Raw genomic sequence first — 20,555 nt, forward strand, 5'->3', positions numbered from 1 at the left:
TGTCATACACTTTGTATTTGCGCACTGATCATCATAGAATTGAAATATTGCTTAATATTTTCTGACCGGTCTTCTGTTGTGTTTTAAACTTGATTTCTAGGCCATTTCTCTTATATAAAGGAAGCAGAATTCCAGAATTTCTTTTGAAATTCGCCATTGTGGTCCTCTAAAGATTGTGTGGTCAAAATTATCTTTTTTTTTGACCTTGGGCTTTAAGTTAAACAATGGTCTTCCTTATGCCATTGTTACAAAGAAATTCAGCCATTTTGAGGTTTTCCATTGATACACTGTTTAAAGCTATAAGAAATTAAACTCATAGTATAGAGAGTTTCCATGTCTTCTCCATACATGGTTTTCCTAATAACAGCTTGCTGTAAGTGTGACACTGTTATATTTGGTGAACCAATATTAACTAAATAAACATAGATATTCACTCTGTGCTGTGTACATAATGTTTAGACAATTGCAGTGTTCTGCACAATAGTTTCATTGCTCCATAATTCTGTTCCCCTTTATAACTAATACTTTTATTGTTCCTGTAACTTTTCCCTCTGTACAGTATCACATGATGAACCACACAGCATGCAGCTTTTACATACTGGCTTCTTTTTCTTATGCAATATATAAATGACTGCATGTCCTCATGGTTTGATGGTTCATTCCTTTTTATGACAGAATAGTATTCTTTGGTATGGATGTTCACCTGTTCACCCATTCACCTGCTAAGCATACTAGTTCCTTCTGAGTTTTGGTAACTATGAATAAGGCTGCTATAAACATCGATGTGTAGATTTTTGGTATAGATATGTGTTCCCCCCCTTTGTTTATAAATACCTAAGAGTAAGACTTGGGGATTGCAATGTTAAATTTGTAGGAAACAGCCAAACTGCCATCCCAAGTTTTGTAATGAGAGAGTTCTGGTTTCTGTGTGTCCTTATTATGTGTAGTGATATCTCATTGTGAACATTTTTTTATTATTATTAAGAGATTTTTCTATTCATTTTACATACCAACCACAGATTACCCTCTCCTCCCTCCTCCTGCCCCCCAACCTTCCCCTCCAAGTCACCCCCCCATTCCCACCTCCTCCAAGGCAAGGTCTCACATGGGGAGTCAGCAGAGCCTGGTACATTCAGTTGAGGCAGGTCCAAGCCCCTCTTTCCTGCACCAAGCTATGCAAAGTGTCTCACCATAGGCACTAGGCTCCAAAAAGCTGGCTCATGCACTAGGGACAGGTTCCAATTCTACTGCCTGGGGGCCCCCTAAACAGTTTAAGCTAAACAGCTGTCTTGCCTGTCCAGAGGGCCTAGTCCAGTACCATGGGGGCTCCTCAGCTTATTATGTATAGTGATATCTCATTGTGGTCCATAGTACATGCATTTCCACTAGTTTGGCTAGTCGTCTCTGTACTTTTTCCCATCATGGTCTCGATGTCCCTTGCTCATAGAATCCCTCCTCTCTCTCATCGATTGGACTCCTGGAGCTTGGCCTGGCACCTGGCTGTGAATCTCTGCATCTGCTTCCATCAGTCACTGAATGAGGGCTCTATGATGACAGTTAGGGTATTCAGCCATATGATCACCAGAGTAGGCCAGCTCAGGCACCCTCTCGACAATTGCCAGTGGTCTATGGTGGAGTCATCCTTGTGGATTCCTGGGAACTTCCCTAGTACTCTGTTTCTCCCTATTCCCATGATGTCTTCATTTATCAAGGTCTCTCTTTCCTTGCTCTCCCACACTGTCCCTGTTCCAGCTCGAACCTCCCGTTCCCCTATGTTCTCATCCCCCATTCCTTGCCCTCCATTAACCCCCTCACCCCCAGTTTGCTCATGTAGATCTCATCTATTTCTCTTTCAATGGGCGATCCATGCGTCCTTCCTAGGGTCATGAACAACCTTTTAGATGCTGACTGGCTATCTGTTATTTGGTGTGCTGTCCAAATATTTGACCCACTTTTTAAATTGGGTTGTTATATGTTTAGATTGAGACATTTTATGAGATACATGTTTTGTTAGATACTTTCTTTCAGTTTGTGGCTTTTCTTTCCTCTGTTCTTTTAATAGTTTTTTTGTTTTGTTTTTGTTTTTTTCCAGAGCACAGATTTTTTTTTTTCTTTTTGGTTTTTTGAGACAGGGTTTCTCCATGTTGTTTTGGTGCCTGTCCTGTAGCTTGCTCTGTAGACCAGGCTGACCTCGAACTCAGAGAGATCCACCTGGCTCTGCCTCCCAAGTGCTGGGATTAAAGGCATGTGCCACCACCACCTGGCATACAGATATTTTTTTAAATAGTGAAGTTGAACCTAATACTATTTTAATGGATTATACTTTTTATACTGTATTTTAAAATGAGTTATCAACCTCAGGTCACCAACTTTTGGTTTCTTTTTGGAGACACAGGGTGTTATGCAGCCCAGGCTGGTCTCAAACTTACTATGTAGCCAAGGATGACCTTGAACTTCTGATCCTTTTGCCTCCACCTCTGTCAGCCTATACTGGGATCACAGGCAATCCACCACGTATGGAACGTATAAGATGTAGAGTCAGTGTGTTCTACATTTTTGCATGTGGATGGTCAGTTTTCCAGCACCTTTTGTTAAAAAGATTATCCTTTCTTTATTGAATTGCCTTTGATCCTAGAGATCAGTAGATTGTGTTTGTGTGGGTGAGTTTCTTCTAGAATTGTTTCTATTTTACATTTAAGAGTAAATAAATTTTAAAATATGTTATAAACATATTTATAAATTATATATATTATGAAGACATAGAAATATGAAATCTTAAATATTTTATGTTTAAGATTAAAATCTGTTTGGAATTTGCCATGGTGAATGGTGTGAGGAATGTATGATCCAGGTGGCTACTTTGATGCCCCAGCACAACTGAAATAATGGAGTTTTGTTCAGGATTTGAGGTGTTGTGGTTTCCATAAAACTCTGACATGTATCGAGCTCTATTTCTGAGCCATGCCTCACTGGTTTGTCTGTATGTCAGTACCACTGGTTTAATTTGTAGAGTTTCTAATATATATATAAAAGGTTTAGGCCTTTGCATATTTTTGTTTTCAGAAGTGCATGCTTATTTTGTTTTCATATGCCATTTGAAATTAGCTGATGCAGTTTCTGCCCTTCCCCAACTCTATCTAAATTCTGCTGATTTTCAATATATGTTATCTTAGGGACAGCTCACATCTTAAGAGTGAATCCTCCTATCCTAGAATATGATGTTTTTCCATTTGTTAAAGTATTGTCTGTGTCCTCCAATAGTGGTGTTTTTGTTTGTTTTTAAAAGACATTTCTTCTTTGGAAGATCACTTTTAGTTTCATAGCAAAAAGATGGGGAAAGCACAGAGATGTCTCCTTTATTCCCTTTCCCACCAGATTGGTGCATCATTTGTTAGCAGTAAGTCAGTCTCTAGTGACATATTTCTTATTTTATTTTATTTTTTTGATTTTTTGAGACAGGGTTTCTTTGTGTAGCTTTGCGCCTTTCTTAGCACTCATTTTGGAGACCAGGCTGGCCTCGAACTCACAGAGATCTGCCTGCCTCTGCCTCCTGAGTGCTGAGATTAAAGGTGTGCGTTACCACCGCCGCCCGGCAACGTATTTCTTTTCTCTGGTGGTTTTGGGGATCTGACCCTTGGATAAGCTAGGCAAATGATCTATCCCTAAGTCACACCCCTGCCTGCTGACACATGATATTCACCCAAAGTCCACAGGTTACATTCTGATTCATTCTACATGTTGCATATTCTGTGGGTTTGACCAAATGTGTCAAGAACTGAATCAATCGTTACAGACCACACAGCTTTCTCACTGGCCGGAAATGTTTGTGCCCCACTCCAAGAGACGGCTGATCTTTTGTGTCTTCATAGTTGTGCTCTTTGGCCCTAAGGAGTTTATTTTACTTTTGGCCGAGTGGTGGTGGTGGTGGTGGTGGTGGTGGTGGTGGTGGTGGTGCACGCCTTTAATCCCAGCACTCGGGAGACAGAGGCAGGCGGATCTCTGTGAATTCAAGGCTAGCCTGGGCTACAGAGCGAGTTCCAGGACAGCTAGTACTACACAAAGAGAAACCCTGTGTTAAAAAAAAATTTACTTTATTTATAATTAATTTTTATGTATTTAATTTTTATTTTAAAAACTGAAAAATGTTAAAACATAGTTTGTTTTTAGCTTAAAAACAAACTAAAAAAATTAGGTTATACCCACTAATAAAGTAGTACAGTGTATTAATGATAGCAATAAACTATAGTTTGATTGAGCAGTAATAGTCTTACTGTATGCATGAGTGTTACATAAGGATATTAACACACAGATGGTCTTCATAATGCTGCCATTATGGTCTTCATAATCCATAGCTGGACAGTTTCCTCCCACTGGCTTATGTCTTGTTCTTTTTTTCAGGATGCTTTCATTTGCTGTTTGATATACTTATTCATAAGATGTATATGTATATATCATGTATAAAATATGTATATAATCACATTCTTCTAGCTTCTTATTAGGATTTGATATATTCATAAGAGGTATATGTACAATTATATATATGAAATATATGTATAGTTACATTTTTTTCTCACCTAGCATTTTATTAAACTGAAAATAGGCAACCCAAAATTAACTGACCTTTTTAAGTTTGCAAAATTTTTTTAGTGAAAAATAGATTTTTTTCATACAATTTATTGTGATCACAGTTACTTCTGTTTCATCTCCCTCCATATCCTCCCCATCTCACCACCCATCTAACTACATACCTCTTTCTCTCTTTCTGTAGAAAACAAACAAGGCAAATAAAAACTAAATAAATCAGAATGAAACAAAAAGCAAAAAGGAAAAAACAAGACAAAACAAAGAGCTTGAGAAGCACACACATGCGCAGAGACACAAGCACACACAGAAAACCATAAAAACACAAAATCAGAAACCATAATACACACGCAAAAGATCAGTGTGGAGGTTTGAATAAGAATGGCCCCCTAGGCTTATGTATTTGAAAGCTTAGTCACCAGGGATTAGGAGGTGTGGTCTTCTTGGAGGAAGTTTATCACTGGGGGTGGGCCTTGAGGTTTCAAAAGCCCACCCCAGGCCGAAGGCCCACCCCAGGCTGAAGGCCCACCCCAGGCCAAAGGCCCACCCCAGGCCAGTCTTCCTCTTTGCCTGTGGACCAGGATGTAGCTCTCAGCTACTGCTCTGGCACCTGCCTGCATGCTGCCAAGCCCCCCAGCACGATAATAATGAACTAACCCTCCAAAACTGTAAGCAAGCCCCAATTTAATGCTTTCTTCCTAAGAGTTGCTTTGATCATGGTGTTTCTTCACAGCAGTAGAACACAGACTAAAACAACCAGTAAGGTTAAAAAAAAAAGATGCCCAGACAAAGCTCATGAGACAAAAACATCTCCCCAAATACCACCGAGTTCCTTTTGAGTTGGCCATCTACTTGGGGCCTGCCTTTCAGTGTGGTTTATATACCCAGTGAGAGACTGTGGAGAAAACTTAATTTTTTCTTTGCAAGCAGTTGTCAATTGGAGATAGTTTCTAGGCTACTTCTCCTCTCAGGAGTGAGACCCCCATCTGACTTGAACTTGCGTAGACACTGTTCATCCTGCCACTGTCTCTGTGAGTTCTTATATGTGTCAGTCCTGTGGTGTCTAGAAGACCTTGTTTCCTTGGCGTCCTCCATCCTTACTGGCTTTGTCTACCTTCTCTTCCCCAGAATTCCCTCGGCCCTGAGGGGCGGGATTTGCTCGAAACATCCCATTTAGGACTGGGTGTTCCCAGGTCCTAATCTCTGGGCATTGTCCAGTTGTGTGTCTGTTCCCGTCTACTGCAGATGGGAGCTTCTCTGATGATGGCCGAGCAAGATAGTGATCTATGGGTAGAGCAGAGTGTGGTTAGGAGTCATTTTATTGCTGTAGTCCTCTAGGAGAAGAATAGCATATGCTTTTCCTCTAGGTTCATGCCTGTCTAGTCTCAGGTACTTGACTCCCTGAGCAGTGTCAGGCCTGGGTTTCATCTCTTGGAGTGGGCCTTGCATCCAGTCAGATAGTGGTCGGTTGCTCCCCCCTTTGGGCCACTGATGTACCATGTGGGCAGGTCACCAGTGTAGGTGGCAGGGTTTATAGCCGGGTTGGTGTCCACCTTTCTCCTCTGCTAGTGCGCAAAACTGATCAGTGGGCATGCTACATTACAGTAATTTCAGCCAACTTTTGTCAGTTATTTTTGGTCAAGATGTTCTCCTTAGCCTTATAATTAAGGATAGGAAATATTTGTAGATAATGCTTAGATTGTTTTCAAAACATTTGTTCATGAGCCAAAAGCTTGCTTTTGAGACTATTTGTATTTACTTGCATGAAAAAATGTGTAAGCCATGCTGTTACTTTTTTCTCAAAGCATTTGAATTTGTTATGTAGAATGTTTTGGTTGAGAACAATGATCCACAGTTTTTCTTCAATGCTGCTCCTTTTGTCAATAGACTATCAAAAGTTTTGATAAATTACTTCTTTTTTTTTCGAAATATAAAGAAATGTAGTTAGGAAAGAATGAAGTTATAAACTCTGAGAATGAAATAAGTATAAATTTAGGGTAATGTTTGTTAGTTATTTAGCTGCGTTGTGTTCTTACCCTGCAAGGAAGTGTCACGAAACACGACAGAGTCCGCTTATAAGAGTTTATTAGAGTTAAAGGGACAGAGAGTGCGCAGGCCTGTGGGAGAGACACGTGCGTGGAGAAGAGGAAGAGGAGAAGAGAGAAGGCCGGGAATATGGCGCTCCGCTTTAAAAACCGGCTGGGGGCGTGGCCAGGTCACGTCACTACTCCACGCATGTGTGTAGATCACATGGTCACGTTGCACGCTTACATAGCCATGTAATGTCATGGATTCTGGTCACGCGAGATGCCTTGGCCGGAACTTGCTAGGCGGAGGTGTCCGGCCTGACCGGAATTGGCTAGGCGGAAGTGTCTGCCTGGTAAATGCGACCGTTGGGGGGGGGGGAGGCGTGTTGTGAACCCTTCAATGTTCACTTAATTATTTGTAAATTAGATACTTATGGAGCACTATAGCCCATTATGTGGGCTTTTAAAATGATATTTAAAATGTCATTAAAACATTACTTGAAAATACACCAACTTGATGATGGAGGTTTTAATTGGATAGTTAGAATAAAAGGTTGCTTGTCTTGGATGTGAATTTGTCACAGTGCTGTTAATTGGTATTAACGGTAAATCTTCACACTGTGACCTGGGAGCATAATGTGGTATGTGAAATCTGATAGGTGCTCAATCCATGGTGGCTTGGTGGTTGATGAATTTGGAAAGCTCACGCTTTTGCTGGGTGTGGAAGGAGCAGAAGTCTTCCTTTATGTGCCCATAGTTGTTTTCGAAGGGGTAAGCTGGTCAGAGACTGCAGTGCTGGAGAAGGCTGGGCTTGTGTCTGGACTTTCAGTTCCTGTTTCACAGGTGGCTTCTTGTTTTCAACCTGTCACTTTCTGTATGAATCTGGTAGTCACAGCCTCGTGGTCTAGATAATAGTAATTTCTTGGGAGTGTTGTGCTGTTCGGTCTGTACACCATCATGTGGAAAATTGAAGCAGAAGGAATTAGTTCAAGCCAGCCTGGATTACGTATGAAGTAAAGGCCGAGCTATCTTGGACTACCTATTAAATCATGTCTCAAAAACAAAACAAATGAAGCATGAATAAAGAAAACTCCGCACACATAAAAATAATCATACCTTTTTCTACTCCCTGTTCCTCTTGTGGGATATTTTGGATACTAAATTAGCCTATACTGTTTTGCTGATACTTAGTTTAAAGACTTTGGATTCTGACAACTGTAATTTCTGAAAAAGGGATGATTGATCTACACTGTATCAAAAGGCAAAAGCAGACTCTTGGTTCCTTTGTTTTACTGACATCTGCTCAGTTCCCGGTCATCTGTCTTAGGCTACGTGGTGATTCTGATGGAAGAGTCTTGGGAGGAGCATCGCCGAAGGAAGGGAAGGCCTTTCTGAGGCAGAAAGAACCCCCCAGTTTGAGCAGCCTAGCCCATCTCACCACGTTACCAGAGCAAGAAATCCCAAGGGAGACTCTCCTCAGCCCGTTTCTGTCAGCAGTTTTCCTCGTTGGAATTAAAGTGAAGGAGTACAGACAGGCTTATGGGATGGACCTGGAGCTCCCTAGACAGGGCTCATATTCTGGAAATCTGCCTATTAAGGAATATAATAAAGCCAGGAAGCCACTGGGAAAAATCACAGAGATCATTAGATTATGAATGTCATTAGTTTTGGTTATTATTGTCTCATGGATAATGACTCCTTAATGAGCTTTGGGACATTAGGCAAAGTAACCTCTCTAAACCCTGTAGCCTGATCTTTAAAATGGGGTTAATGATAGCTCCATCTCAGATGTTTGCCATGAAAATCAAACAAGACAGAGTGAGCGCGTTACATGGGGTTCCTAGTCCAGACCCTGAAGCCAGGGTCTGACTGACGGAAGCGGAAGGATTTGGAGTAGATAGAGGAAATCTCAGTTTGACCTGAAGGGTCGGAGAACCGGACTGCAAGGTCGTACAGCCCAGAGTTGTGGTTAGAATCAAGGCATAGCTAAGGTGGGGAGGACTCTTGCTGTGCACGGGATGCACTACCTGCGTTAGGGTGCTCGGCAACACTCTCACGTTACTGCCTTTGAAGCGTTCCTGTCCTGCCGCCACCTCTCCAAGTCATTCTGTATTGTCCCTGGCTCTTTGTGTCACTTGCTCCTGATCCAGAATCTCAAGCAAACTGATTCCAGGTCATTTAGCAAAGCCTTGTAGCAGGGAGGCTGGAAAAGCAAGTTTGTGATATTGTTGGCAGAAACCTGGGCTGTGTTCACACTGAATATAATTTCCAAGCTAAGGATTCCCATGGGATTCTTTTAAGCACACTGGTGATGATGCTCAGCTGGTTTTGAAGTATCTCAAGGGTATTTTTGGGGTGTTGGCCTAAAGGTGTAGGTCTGGGTTGCCCCTGACCTCATCATTAGCTGTCATCCTTTTTCCACTTTGTAAGAGCGGTCAGTGATGCCTGGGTGGGGTGGGAAGTGCGTGTTACCTAAGCACCTGAGATTGAGGAAGGAGGAGGAGTCCCCGCAGATTGGAATCCAGCCTGGGCTAAGTAGCGAGACCCTTTCTGTAGTGGGTAGCTGTTCCAGCTTTGACCTTGAAACACTGCCCTTAGAGTGATGGCCAGTAATTGCCACACCTGCCTGTGACCTGCCTCTGCGGCTGACTTGCCCCTGGGGCGTGGCCGAGAGAGACCCCCTTAAGACTCAAGGTGCATAATTGCTTGCTCTCTTCTGGATACCTCGTGGTCCTGGAATCTGGACGGGAGACCAAGCTGGAGTTCTCTGCTGGATGATACCTCATCTCTCCTGGATCCTGTAACCCATCCCTATTGGCTGTAGTTATTCCAGAAGTAAACCTCTCTTGATTACTAGATAAATTACGTGGAATTGCCTCATTAAATACAGCAATACCTTTCTCCCCCGGTTCCCAAAAGGGTGGGTGATAACATCGGAATGTCCATCTGTATTGTCACAAGACCTGGGTTTGAATCTCAGCTCTAGCAGCAGGTGGTAAATGCTGTGGGCCCCGCCCACTTCCTGTGTAGAGCAGCAGTGCCCCAGCACCATTGATGGGGATGTAAGGGAAGCGTGCAGAGTACCCAGCACAGTGAGCATGCCCAGAAAACAGAGCAAGAGGCTGCCCTGGGGACTCCAGCTCGTTTTCCTAGTTCATAAATCTTTAATAAATAGTTAAATATTCAAGCTATCATCATGTGGAATAGCACTTTCAGAGTGACTGCCAAGTCAACATAGTCTTGTGACACAAGGCATTACTTGTCCTTTTCAGCACATTTTCTCATGAACAGGCTCCCAGAGGCCGTATGACACACGGTACCACAACACAGTGGGTGTAGATGCAGATTGGTTTCATATGAAAGAGATTTGCAAAAATGTAAAACCGTGACACTGTTTTCATGAGTTTTTCTTTTGTTCTGGAAGTTTTTTTTTAATGAAAAAGTTATGATAATATGCAGCAGTGTTCCTATTTTCTAAAATTAAGTATTTTTAAATTCTCCCTTTCTATTTGGCAACTATTAATAGGATAACATATGTAAACATATTGGACATCAGTAATGGTTAAGCCTATAAAATCCCAAAAGGTTGGAGAATTTCTGTTTAAGGGAAAGTGTTTTCCCGTGAGAGAAAGCTGTGTTTGAATAACTTACTGCAAGTATTTAAACGGTCCTTTACTTACTTAAGTATGTGAGCCTGGAAAAACTTTCCAAAATCTTTAGTTAACTTAATAAAAATATGGTAGGCACGTAGAGAGTAAATGAAAAGAAAAACTTTGTTCATGGGCACGACTTCTATAGAAAGAGAGAACAAAATAAGGGAATAATTCCGGTGAAGAAACAGACCCTGGTAGAAGCTGCACGTGTTGACTCCTGCTTGAATCCCAGTGTTTGGGAGGCCGGGGCAGAAGGATTGCTGCACACTGAAGCCTGAGCTGCAGAGTGAGAGACTGTCTTCATAAAACAACAAAGAAAGAAACACACTCAGTTGTGGTGAAGTAGGAAGGTCACTGTCCTAGACACAATAGTATCTGCCTTGTGTCCTGTCCCTGGAGCCTTAATTCAGTAAATGTTTTTATGAGTAGACACTACAGTATTGTTTTCTCTCTTTGTTCCTCTGTGGCCCAGGCTGACTCACGATCCTCTTGCCGCCTGCCACTGGGGTTACAGATATGTGTGTCATGCCCGGCTCTCTCCAGTGATTTGAATGTCCATTTCTCAAAAATGAAGCATGTCCTGCTGTTTTCTTTGGTTATCTCAATAAACATCTGATTACCTACTATGCACTATACTCTATTTTTATACTTCTTGTGATACACCGATAACGTATCATGGTTCTTGCCTTAAGGAGGTAATGTTAAGTGGGAGTGAGGAATTAACAAGGAAATGAAATAAAGTGTAGTTCCAGGTAGTTGCAAATTACAGCATGTGCCCCTGAAGGAAGAAGGGAGCAAGAAGGAAAAGCTGCAGGCCTGTTGACACAGGAGCAGCGGGAAGTCTTCTCTGAGGTGATGTTTAAAGGACCAGATGTGCCAGATGGTGCCAAGGCGTAGCTCCCACCAGAGGCTCTGAGATGCACCTGGAGTGTGTCAGACTGAGCACAGGGAGACACGACGAAGTTGGGAAGGTAGATAATGCCGAGGTCATAAAGGGCTTAGGGACTCTGGAAAGAAACCCGCAGCTGTGACTTATGGATGGCTCACCGTCTCCATGCCTGAGAGACCTGTAAGGTTGGGTTAGACTAGGATGTGAGTGAATGCAGTGTAAGCCTGCGGAGGTGATGGTGGTGGAGAGTGAGTGCTGTTTCTCACAGGTGCCCTCCGGCGTGACCCAGAGACCAGTTTTACTCCAGTGCTGGTAGAAAGATTGTGCTCTCATTACTCACAATTTGTTCAAAGAAGTTACACTTAAAAAAAAAAAAAAGTTAAGCCGGGCGGTGGTGGCACACGCCTTTAATCCCAGCACTCGGGAGGCAGAGCCAGGTGGATCTCTGTGAGTTCGAGGCCAGCCTGGGCTACCAAGTGAGTTCCAGGAAAGGCGCAAAGCTACACAGAAACCCTGTCTCGAAAAACCAAAAAAAAAAAAAAAAAGTTAGGTTTTTTAAATAGAGTTTTTACATATGTAGTTAAGTCCATGGCAGATTTTTTTCACTAGTTTTCATCTGTGTTTATTTCAGTGCTCTGCTTTTTAATGAAGTAAAATATGTAAACATCTTGGAAGACCTTCACAGCCTAGAAAATTCTCTGAAAGGAAAAGCAAATATGATATTCGCATACGTGGAAGCCATCGGAACACCAGGTACCTGGAGCTCGCTCGGTCTTTGCTGTGCCTGGACTTGTGTGACCATGTTGAAGTGCTGCAGGCGGTGGATAGCTTAGTGCAGGGTTTGGGTAAAGCCCCTCTGCTGCGGTACCCCGGCAAGGAGCAGCACAGTGCAGCTGTGCTCCAGAACCCAGGGGGCCAAGTTGGCCTCCAGGCTCACCAGCTGCTGAGAGTGTGACTTGGACCAGTTGTTTAACCTCTGTTTTCCAGGATGGGGGCCGTTTTGTGGAGAGCTGGGGAAACCTGGAGTGAATGTGGAAAGAGCAGATGAAGTCCTGAGTTAGTGTGTGGGCAGCGTCATGTCAAAGACCCTATGTCTCAGGCCCATAGGAGTGCCGGAGCCTCCCTCTAGGTGATACTCAGAGGAAAATGGCAAAGCTTGCCTGTGGTCCAAGTATGAGTGTCTGCCAGACTGAACAGGGTGTGTAAAAGCCAGTTCCAATAGCTTCCTCCTCCCAGATGGCTGCAACCTGAGACTGCTCCCCTACTGAGACAGGCTGACACCCCCCCTTTCTTGTTTTGATAGTAGGTGCATTCCATCAGAGTGAACCCAACCCACCCAATCCCAGCCTGTGTGTGTGTGTGTGTGTGTGTGTGTCTGTCTGTCTGTCCTTTCTTCATTCCCTCACTGTACCAGTCAGGTCTCCAGGATCAAGCCATGCCGATCATGGCAGAAGATAATTATGCCTACCTCTTAGTGTCATTTGTGAGGCTCAAATGATTGTTTTTCAGTGCACAGGATTGAACCCAGAATAGGATGAAATGAATCTGAATAAATAAAATGCTTTCTGGAATATTTAGTAGTGTTATAAGAGTGTTTATTATTGCCAGTTTTATTCCCTTTACGGTCTTCATGGAACCTATTATAGATTCTAATATTTGATAAATACCATTGACTCTGCCAAACAGATATAAATATTTTATAGTTTTTCTTAATTTAAAAAATATATTTTTGACAGAACCACATAAACATTAGTACCTAATTATCTTGTAAAGAAGTTTATAAACATTTTATGAGTAGATTACAGTTATATTTTCAGAACTGTTAGATGTAACTTATCCACGTTAATGTTTGCAGGGGCCTCTCTGACCACCATGTACAGCCAAGTAACTGTCCATATGAGGCAAGAGGATAGTTCGGTTCACCATGACTAAGTAGCCAGTGTTAGTTCAAACTTCAAGAGTCTGATCACAAGTAGTTTATTTTAGGCATATTTAAGCACAGCACAATGTGGTGAAAAATTTCCTGATGGTAATCAATTCAGCCCATGTATACAAGAAAACTTAAGACATGACTCCATGTACTCTTTGTAAAGTTTATGTGACATCTTCTATAACGAAGGGGTCTATAGAGTGACAAGTTCACAGTAAGGATCTGGGCAAGGATCTGGTGTGGTCTCAGCCATACAGATAGTGTAAAGGTCACCATGCTATTCACCATGTCTGCTTCTAGTCTTGTGGGTGGAGAACACATTCTACATCTCTCCCTTTGAAGAGGCAGCCCTGTATGTTTAACATTGCTGGTTCTCTAGTGCTTATCTGTGAGCACAAGGACCTCTTACCTCCACAAACGTTAAGTACCTTTTTTGTTCATTCATTGTGTGTGTGTGTGTGTGTGTGTGTGTGTGTGTGTGTGTGTGTGTATGTGTGTGTGTTTCTCTGTATTTGTATGTTGGTGCACATGTTGAGTCCAGAGGTTAATACCAATGTTCTCTTTTGCACGAATCCTAAATGGTCTAAATAAAACCCCGAGCCAGCTAGGGTGAATGCTGAAAGATCAGAGAAACAGAGCAAGCCACAGCTACCACCTTTTACCTAATCAACTCCTCAGCCTGACAGAGCCTCTGCAGGAGAGTGAATTCCTGCCTCCTCCCGCCTTATATTCCTTTTTCTGCTCAACCATGTAACTTCCTGTTTCATCCTTCCTAGAGCTGGGATTAAAGGTGTGTGATCCCAAGTGCTGGAATTAAAGATGTGTGCCACCACTGCCTGGCTCTGTTTCTTTTTTAGACTGGATCAATCTCGTGTAGCCCAGTGTGGCCTTGAATTTATAGAGATCCAGTCGGATCTCTGCCTCTGTCTCCTGAGTGCTAGGATTAAAGGCATGTGACACCACTGCCTGACCTCTGTGGCTTCGTTTGTGGCTGCCTCTGTCCTCTGATCTTCAGGCAAGCTTTATTTCTTAGATTACAAATATATCACCACAGTTCTCTTTGATTGCTCCATTTTATTTCCTGAGATAAGGCCTCTTGCTGAACCTGCAGTTTACCAGTTGGGCTAGTTTAGCTGGCCAGCCTGCCCTGGAGGATCTGCTCTCTCTGCCTCCTGAGCACTGGGATTAGGGTCCTGCCTGGCTTTTGTATGCGTTTTGAGGAATCTAAACTCCACTTCTCACACTCCAAGTATTTTACTCACTGTGCCATCTCCCTACCCAATTCTATGCTTTTATGAAATAAACTGTATGTTGAAATTTTAGGTTTTTGTAAACATATAGCTTGCCGGCGTGTCACAGAACATACCCTTATAAAATAGTACTCCAGGGCTGGCAGGATGGCTCCTTGGGCAAAGACACTTGCCACTAAGCCTGATGGCCCAAGTTCCAATCTTAGGATCCCCTGTCCCCACATGAAAGGAGAGCTCCAACTACCGGAAATTGTCCTCTGACTACTGTGTGAGCATTTCCCCCAAAAATAAAAAAAAAAATAAAATTTAAAACAATACTGACAACTTGCCCATTTTGTTGATTTTTCAGGGCTCTCAGGCTTTGCTTCCCCCGGTTTCTAGTTATAATTAGTGAAAAAAAAAAACATAAGTTATAGGGGCTCACTCAGCTATAGAACAACAAGGAATTCATTCCTTGATTTATATTTAATTTCCTCAACCTGACAATAATGTCTGAAATAGATGGGAAGGAGTAAGGGGCAGAATGAGGGAGAAGATGGGCAGTTCCGACAGTAGTGCCGTGGGAGACGATGGGGGTGACCTGGGCAGGGGGCAGGGGGGGGGCAGCGGTGGATGTGGGGACGAGTGTGAACATAGGTTAGTGTTCTGGAGGTGGAGTATGGCAACCGTATTTTCTGTCATATAGCAGAGACAGAGGTGGCTGGAAAGTTTGGAATGGGAGGTCTGGAGTTCCCTTCCTGACCTCATACCGTGAAATACACTAGGTAGCTGGGTGTAACTCGACCATCGCACTTTTATGTTGGGGATGCAGACAAGGGGATTTGAGAAGTACAGCTGTGATGCCCAGGAGCACTTGGGCATTTGCACTCAGAGGTGAGGAGGGACCAGTAAAAAGGACGGTAGGGGTGGTCTGCGTGCAGGCTCGCCTAAAGGCAGAGGGAAGAGAAGTGTTTTTCTCCCGGAAAGGCATGCTAGTTGATCGTCCTCCGAACGCTTCTCCGTATCTCAAGGTATAGGATGCCGTGAAGACAAACAAGAAGACCCCTCAGTTTAGTGTGTCCCATGAGGCTGCAGAGGGGGATAGGCTTGCTGCTTGTTTACTCTCACAAACCCCCAGGTGAAGGTCATGAGCACCATAAAATCCGGTGGTTATTTTACATGGCAAACCCAGCCTTCTCTCAGGGGCATCTAGTCCTCCTCCTGTGAGCCCCACTGGGACATAGCATCACCTGACCTCACGCCAGAGCACGGAGGAAGAACTTGACTTCACTTCTCTTCCCTTCTGGTGGCTCAGAAATGTGTCAGTGACTTAACGTCCACATCTGAGAATGGGCCTGTCCGTGACCTGAAAGTGTGCTGGTTTTCTTAATTCGGGGAGGGTGAAATGTCATTCAGACGTAACTTGAGATTTGCTGTGTATTTTCTTTTTTCAAACCCCACCTCTCCAAAGATTTGCTATGTATTTTAAATAATAATTGGGTAAAAATTTTAAACAGAATCACCCAGGCATATTTTGGCAGGTAGAATAAGCATGGTATTAACAACTCATATAGAGAGGTTTGTTCCAAAGGCCTTTGAGAAAACGTCATCGGGGGCTCACCTCCAAACCAATGGTTTACTTTTCACTCCGACTGTGAGAGTTGACTTCATCAGACTGTCTTCTTACATTGGTGCTTTGGGTTGCCCATTCATAGAAAATACTTTCATTAACACAACTTAGAGGTGTTTTGCCAAAGATTCACTCTCTACTCTGCCTTATATGACGTTAGCCTGCAGCTTCCCCTTCATACAGTCTCTGGTATCCCCTCAGCGATGCCAGTGTGGGATGTGTATGGCCGGGTCTAGGGTAAAGAGGTAGGGAAGCCACCTGTTTTGGCACACACTCCTTGACCAGTGGTGGTGCTAACCTGCGGACCATCCAGAGTGAGAAAGTCTTACTTTTCCAGATCTAGGGGTCCTCTCTCTAGGGCTGTGGCCACCTCCTGGCAGAGTAAGCTGCCTCTACTCTAGTTCTTATGAGTTCACCCCAAAATTTGATCCAGCAATCCTAATTCTGGGCTTTTATCTAAAGGAACCGAACTGTCTTGCAGAGGTTATCTGCTCTCGTGCCCACTGCAGCATTATTCACAATAGGCAGTTTACAGGAACAACATTCATCTGCACTGGTTTCAGGACAAGTGGTCATAAATGAGCTGGTAGGAAAGGGCCAGATCTGAATGAAGAGTACGTTAGCCCTCCCTATCCCCCCCCCCTCCTCTGAAACTTCCGTTGGACAGTCTCTTCTGCACGGTTTCCACCAGCATCACATATTCCTGTGAGGGAAGAAGGGTGTGTGTGTGTGTGTGTGTGTGTGTGTGTGTGTGTGTGTGTGTGTTTCGAGACAGTCTTACTATGTAGTCTTGGCTGGCCTCAAAATCAGAGAGATCCGCCTGTCTCTGCCTCCCCAGGACTGGGATTAAAGGCGTCTGCCACCACTGCCTGGACAAGTGTTCTTTTTGGAAAGAGCTCTGGTAGGCAAGCAGGCATTGGATCCTGTCTGACACCAGGATGATCATCACAGAGGCCATGTGTGGATAACAGACGATCTTCCTAGAAGGGGATACATGCTTTCTATCAGCCATGTTCTTGCTACACACATGATGACTCTGACATTGGTGGAGAAGAGCCGGGACTATAAATAGCATGGGGCATCTTCCCTATTTAGCTGAAAAGAAGGCTTTGTTCACAGAATGAAAGACCCCTGAACTCTGTCTCCATTTCTGGAAGCTGAAGCAGCAGGTGTGGAGGGAAGCCCTTAAATCTTTTAAAATAAGCATCAGGTGATTCTTACCAGGCACTTTTGGGAAACATCACAGCATACTGTTTCTCAAGATCCACTTCTGGGCACTGGGAAGGTTTACATTAGCTACATACCCCACCTATGGAAAAGGAGCTTTTAGGTCTAGGTTCAGTACAGAGCATGCCTTTCCAGCTCAGTGGGTATGCTAGCTATTAATGTTCTGATGTCTGAAATAAAGGAGCCAGCTATGAAAGAAGAAAAATATGTCTGTCTGCTGGGCATGCATACCTCATCCTTCTGTTCAAATAAGAGCTATCTATGTCTTAGTGACATGAAAGGACAGGAACCTATAATGCCCAAAATGATTTACTTCTGTGAGCCATTCCACAGTACAGAGACATTTTCATGTTTCTGAATTCTTTGGGGGGGGGGATGTCTTCTCAGGCTTCAGTAATCAGCAGAAACCAGGACACTCCAAACATTCAAGTTATAGCCATTTGTATATATACCCCTCTAAGGTATTTCTATATATACCCCTGACATCTCCAGGATGACAGGCTAGATAATGTAGCTGATACACTTGAAGTCTTGACAAGGAAAAGTGATTGTGGAGGAGTTTAAAAAGAAAGACGTCTAAAGGAAAAGATGTAGAGAAATAGGTACAACTGCAGTAAAAACAAACGTGTTCATAAAAAGGAGAAGCAATCCATCATTCTGCTCTCTGTGGCTCATCTATAACTAATACTCCTGAGTCATAATGTAAACACTGAATAAGATGTAATAAAAATTAGATCTATACCACAAGGGCTAAGGGAGTGTGAAGCATGTACATTTCTAGAGCTGGGTTTCAGAAAAGAGATGTAATTTATCATCTTCCACAGCGGGGCACCCACAAACAGAGTAGTAACTTTATCTGCCATTTACATTTGTGTATCCACATGTACGTGTTGATAGCAGGTATCAGGAAATAAGGGAATAAGAAGGACATTTACAGACTTCCAGATAAACACCAAAAGAAGTAATGGATGAATTAGAAGTGTTCCGCCTTGAGTATTGGAGACAGAATAGAAAGTAGGAGAATGGGTTTTCTTTTCTTAATATGCCTTGTTGAATTGTCTCTTAAAATTGATAAAAAATAATGTACCTATAGATATATAATATAGAACATGAAGCTTGTGGATTTATACATACTTCCCACTAATAAGAAATAATCACACAGTTGTGTGTTACAAAGAGATTCAAGGATAATTCATTTTCTATGGGCTCAGTACCTTTATAAACTTGAGTAAGATATATTTTAAATTTCTTTAGGATTTATTTTTTATTACATGTATATGTCTGTGTGAGGGTATGGGTGCCTGAAAAGGCTAGAAGAGGGTGTTGCTTCCCTCAGAGCTGGAGTACAAGCTGTCCCACATGGGTCCTGGGTTATGGACTGAGATCCTCTGGAAAAGTAGCAAACTTTCTTATCTACTGAACCATCTTTCCTTTGTATTTTTCTTTAAATTTAATAGGTAATAGAAGGGTTAGGATAAGATTCAAAGTAAAAGTTTACATGGAGTCACATGCTAACTCTCTCCCCGTCTCCTTTTCAGAGCACAGAGCAGTCATGGAAGCCGCTTTTGTGTATGGGACCTCGTATCAGTTTGCCTTAACCACAGAGATTGCCCTTTTAGAAAGTATCGGGTATGTATAAGAGGCCCAGGTCAATGGTTTGATTTTCCATTGTGGACACATTTCACGTTGCTGTTTATCACTGTCGTGGCTTGGGTTTCTCTGAAGGAATCACACACGTTGTAAATACATAAGGAAACCTGGGATGCCTTTATTACTCTGGTGTAAACCACTCTGTGACAGTACATAGAGATGGTGACAGTTTGGGGTGAATACAGACAGCGGATAAGCCGTATGCTAGAGTGTCACAATGGTCACAGGAGGCATCTTAGGAACAGACCTGTAGTGGTCACATGGCGGTTTCAGATTTAGTCTCCAGAGAGTCTTTTGACAATAATCCTAAGTGTACTTAAAGCAGGTTCTGAACAGGATGTTTTAATTTTCTTCATAATGTACAGTTCTAGATAGAAGCCCACTTAAAGTGCTTTTTGTGGGGGAGGGTCAATCAAGAGGAACGTTTCTCCTTTTAGCACTAAAGATCACAGGAAGTAACCAATGAAATTGAACAACCAAATGTAGTTTCAAAGCTCTCTCCAAGAAAATTAATTCAAAGCAAGGCAAAAATGCCATGACCTTTTGTGATTGTGCCAGAGCTTCCCATGTCGTTCCCCCCCATTGACCTCTCAGGACATCATACATGTAAGCAGTGCTCTTACACCTCTGTAGGTGTCGGGTTAATTACAGGACAAACAGACGTCCTCACAGAGTTGGGCTGGGGGTTGAGACTTGGTGCTCAAGTGAAACCTCTGCTTTCCCACTGTTCAGTTCTCCATGGTGGATTCTCAACACTGTTTTCAGTCCGTTATTGAACTTCTCTTGTTTTCTGTGACATGCTCTTCTAAACTTCCAGTAAACTCCCCCTCTTTGGGGGGCTGTGAGTAGCAAACTAAGGATCCCTGATTAAAGTAGCTCCCTGCCTTTATTTTACTTTGGAGCCTTTGATAAGAAGTACAGCCCTAACCAGGGTATCCTGTGCTCAGCACTTTGCTTTCAGCAGTGGGTAGCAAGCAGAACAGAGTTATCTCTCGGGAAGCTGTGCACTTTCTTAGGGCTTAACTACACAGTGGTTGCTTTCCTTTGAAATGCACATTTATCCTACCTCCCTGCGAAGATTTTATGCCTCCCTTTCTGTGTAAGCTCTGTGGTCTTCCCTCTCTTTCCCCTTCTTCTCCTTCCCAAGTTGAGTCAGAATGAAATATTTCTTTGTTCTTCATACGTCTTATATATTATAGTCATTTCCCCCATACATTTCTTTCTGCTTCAGCCCTTAAAGGATTCGAGTAGTCTTATTAGTCTTGACTATTTAACATAGAGCTTCTTTGTTTTTGTTCATTTTTGAGATTAAATGTAATTACAGCATTTCTCCCTTCCCTGTCCTCCGTCTAAACTCATAGACCTTTTCCTTCTCTGCTTCAAATTCATGGTCTCTTTTTTCCCCACTGTTATTGCATGCATATAGGTACTTATGTGTGCATATATATTCCTAACTATAATCTGTTGAGTCCATGGAACGTTACTTGTTTGTGTGTTTTCAGGGCTGCCCATTTGGCACTGGACAACCAGTTGGTGTGCTCTGCCCTGTGAAGGCCTCCTCTCCCACTGCCAGCTTTCCTCGGTTGGCTGTAGTTCTCTGTGTAGGGCTGAGGCCTCATGGGCTTTCCCCCTCTAGTGTAGCATACTCGTTGGTATCATCCTTGCTCGGCTCACATTTGGGCAGTCATGTTGATGAGACTTAATGTGTACAGCTTCTGATGTTACCAGCAGACAGTCTC

The 20,555-nt window shown here is 43.0% G+C and overlaps 1 protein-coding gene across 2 annotated transcripts in view; it reads left to right on the forward strand.

Moving 5' to 3' along the window:
- The window catches only part of Txndc16 (thioredoxin domain containing 16), a 91,614-nt gene that overhangs the window by 16,375 nt on the left and 54,684 nt on the right, over nt 1-20,555 (forward strand). For both annotated transcript variants that reach the window (XM_028873622.2, XM_028873620.2), the window contains exons 7-8: nt 11,782-11,903; nt 18,705-18,795. In XM_028873622.2, the coding sequence (XP_028729455.1) occupies nt 11,782-11,903; nt 18,705-18,795 (213 nt within the window). The remainder of the gene's footprint in view (nt 1-11,781; nt 11,904-18,704; nt 18,796-20,555) is intronic.

Source organism: Peromyscus leucopus, chromosome 9, assembly GCF_004664715.2.
Source record: "Peromyscus leucopus breed LL Stock chromosome 9, UCI_PerLeu_2.1, whole genome shotgun sequence".
Classification (NCBI taxonomy): Eukaryota; Metazoa; Chordata; class Mammalia; order Rodentia; family Cricetidae; genus Peromyscus; species Peromyscus leucopus.